The sequence below is a fragment of the Aptenodytes forsteri genome, unplaced genomic scaffold (genome assembly GCF_000699145.1).
Source record: "Aptenodytes forsteri isolate BGI_AS27 unplaced genomic scaffold, ASM69914v1 Scaffold136, whole genome shotgun sequence".
NCBI classification, from domain to species: Eukaryota; Metazoa; Chordata; class Aves; order Sphenisciformes; family Spheniscidae; genus Aptenodytes; species Aptenodytes forsteri.
The window spans coordinates 3,551,085-3,553,673 of record NW_008796111.1 but is presented as its reverse complement, the minus strand read 5'-3'; the positions used below and the strand labels follow the sequence as shown (position 1 = coordinate 3,553,673).

The window sequence follows — 2,589 nt, the reverse complement described above, 5'->3', positions numbered from 1 at the left end:
TTTGGATGCAGACAGGGTACCGCGGTGTGTTCAGCGTGCAAGAGCAGAGAGGCATGGGGTGGTGGGGAGCAGCGGGGGGCACTTCCCAGGGTCACAGTGCTGTTGAATGCTAAAACCCCCCCTTAACACCCTCCCTGGGCTGCTCGGGGCTCCACGGGGCCATGGGCAGGCGGCGCTGCCAGGGGGACGCTGCAGGGACCACGATGCTGCTCAGAGCCCGACCCCACCAACCGCCGGCCAAACCCCGGCTCCACCCCGACCCCTGCTTCTCCGAGATATCTGAATCAGGCCCTTCAGAGCCGCCTTTAAAGAACTTGCGTCACCTGCGTATCCTGCCCAAACAGGCCCTAATTTCAGGGGTGAGTCCTGGGCAGGAGGAACAATAAACCTTCAGGTTGGGAGATCTAAATCAAACGTTTATTTTCCTACCCTCTCTAAATTAAATTTTTTGGTGTTCCCACCTTTGCTTTGAGCTCTTGGGTCTGGCTTAGGAAACGTGTAAATTTATTTTAATTCTGCTCTTAAAATGTAACTGCTGGGAACCCCGGCAGGAGGGTCAGATGGTGCTTTTCCTTGCTGTGTTTGCTTTCTGGCATCCAGCTGACGGCTCCAGCCAGCGCCGAGCGAGCCCGGGAGGCTGTGAGCCCCCGCTGGCCCCAGCTGGGCTGTTTGTTCTCTGCCGGGCACCGAGCCGGGGAGAAAAGCAGCATTTTCCTCCCTATTTCGAATTTCTCCGTTCTGCCTGACTTTTCTTCTTCGTTGGGAAGTAGCAGAGCCACGAGAAGGATAAGAGCTCGTCCTCAGCCGCCTGGGCTGGCTCCGCTCTCCTCCGGCACTGGTTAATGTGTTTTGCAGCAGAGGCTGAAGGGACGGCCGTGCACGGAAGAGGAGGAGGAGGAGGAGGAGAGCATCGGAGGAAGGCAGGGGCCCCACGGCCATCGCGGCAGGGAAAGCCAGCCCAGAGCGAGCCTCGCCGGTGAGTGGAGGCTGGCAAGTAGCAGCCGCCGGGCGGTGGGAACCTGCCGTGGGCTGTCCGAGAAACTCCTGCGGGTGTCGCGGGATTTCCCGAGCGGGAGTTTGCAGCTTTGCTGGGCTGCGGGGGGACAGTGTGGGGACAGCGGGTGCGTGGTAGCGAGCAGGGCGTCTCGGTGGGGTGACCTCTGGGGCGGCCCCCTCCCATGGCCCATGGCTCGCATGGGAGGGGGTGGCGCTGGCCTGCAAGACCCCGCTGCACCCCCGCTTGTGCACCCAAAACCATGTGCCCTGAGCAAACTGCGAGCCATGTCCTCGGCCAGGAGCCCTGGGAGCAGGGGCTGGGGTGTCTGCAGGCAGGATCTGTCCCCGTCCCCCACCAGCAGCCATTGCGCTGCCCTCTTTTGATAGGGAGCAAACCTTGCGCCTTCATTGTGGCCAACCAGGCTCCTGGGTACAAGGGGAAAAAAGAAAAAAGTGGTTTCTGCAGGCGTGAGTGAGCACAGGCATTGCCATGCCCTGTGCATTTCCAAGCCCCTTTTTTAAGCGGGGCCCCTCCGAAGGGTGTTTGGGAGCCGCACACACGTGCAACTGGGATCCCGTTTCCCTGCTGGAAGGGGGTCCCAGGAGCCTGCGCAGGGACGTGCCCCGGCGCTCGCTCCAGCCGCTGCGAGCTGCTCAGCCCCTTGCACAGCACCCGGAGATACCGCTACCACCGAAACGGTGGTGGAGCCCCTGGGCTGGCCGAGGGTCCTCTGCCTGTGCCAGTGAGGTGTTTTTGGGATTTGCAGGTGGAGATGTCCTACGTGAGCTGCGCCTTGCGGGCAGCCGCCCCCCGCTGCCTGCCAGCCCCCTGGAGAAGCCCCCGGCCCTTCAGCAGCGCGACGGGCCCCACGGCGAAGAAGAGCGTCAGAAGACAGAAGACGCTGAAGGAGGAAGGCTCTGGGACTGGGGAGCCCAGCCGGCCCCCTCGGCCGAGGTGGTGGTCGTCGGGGGGGGCAGCCTGGGCTGCCAGACCACCTACCACCTGGCCAAGCAGGGGCACCAAACGTCGTGCTGCTGGAGAGGGACCGCCTGACCTCGGGCACCACTTGGCACACGGCCGGTGAGGCGGTGGGCACAGCGCGGGTGCTCCCTGGGGTGGGGGCGGCGGGCGCGGGGATGCACACGGCTTGGGATGTGCCGTTGCCCATGGAGCGGATCCGTTGCGCAGGCTGGCTCTGGATGTGTCGGAGAGTTTTGGCTTTAAAAAGGGAGAATTTCAGGGTTTCTGTTTTTCCTTCCGGCATAACTTTTTGTTAAGAAAACATCCCCCAAATTTTCTTTTTTTAAAAGTTTTACATGACCACGGGAAAACTAAACAGATTATCTCCACACCTTTTTTTGTTTCTTTAGGCCAAGTCGGCATGGAGGGGGGAGCTAGGAAAGATTAATTCAATAAGCTTTTTGGGGGTTTGTTTCTTTTGGGGTCGGCTGCTGCATAAACCCCCTTTTTTCCCATTCATTTAATGCCCAAGGAAAATAGAAATCGATGGTTTGTAGCTCTCCCACGTCGCCACGAGATGGAGCAAGAACCCCGGCAGGGTGACACACGCCACGCGTGGGACGGCGGCCCCC

General features: G+C 60.8%; 1 protein-coding gene across 1 annotated transcript in view; it reads left to right on the top strand.

Annotated features, from left to right (window-relative positions):
• Window positions 1–1,769: 1,769 nt before the first annotated feature.
• SARDH (sarcosine dehydrogenase) overlaps window positions 1,770–2,589 on the top strand; it is a 25,165-nt gene continuing 24,345 nt past the window's right edge. The window contains 3 exon segments of the mRNA XM_009286977.2: window positions 1,770–1,941; window positions 1,944–2,012; window positions 2,015–2,148. Coding sequence (XP_009285252.2) covers window positions 1,770–1,941; window positions 1,944–2,012; window positions 2,015–2,148 — 375 coding nt within the window.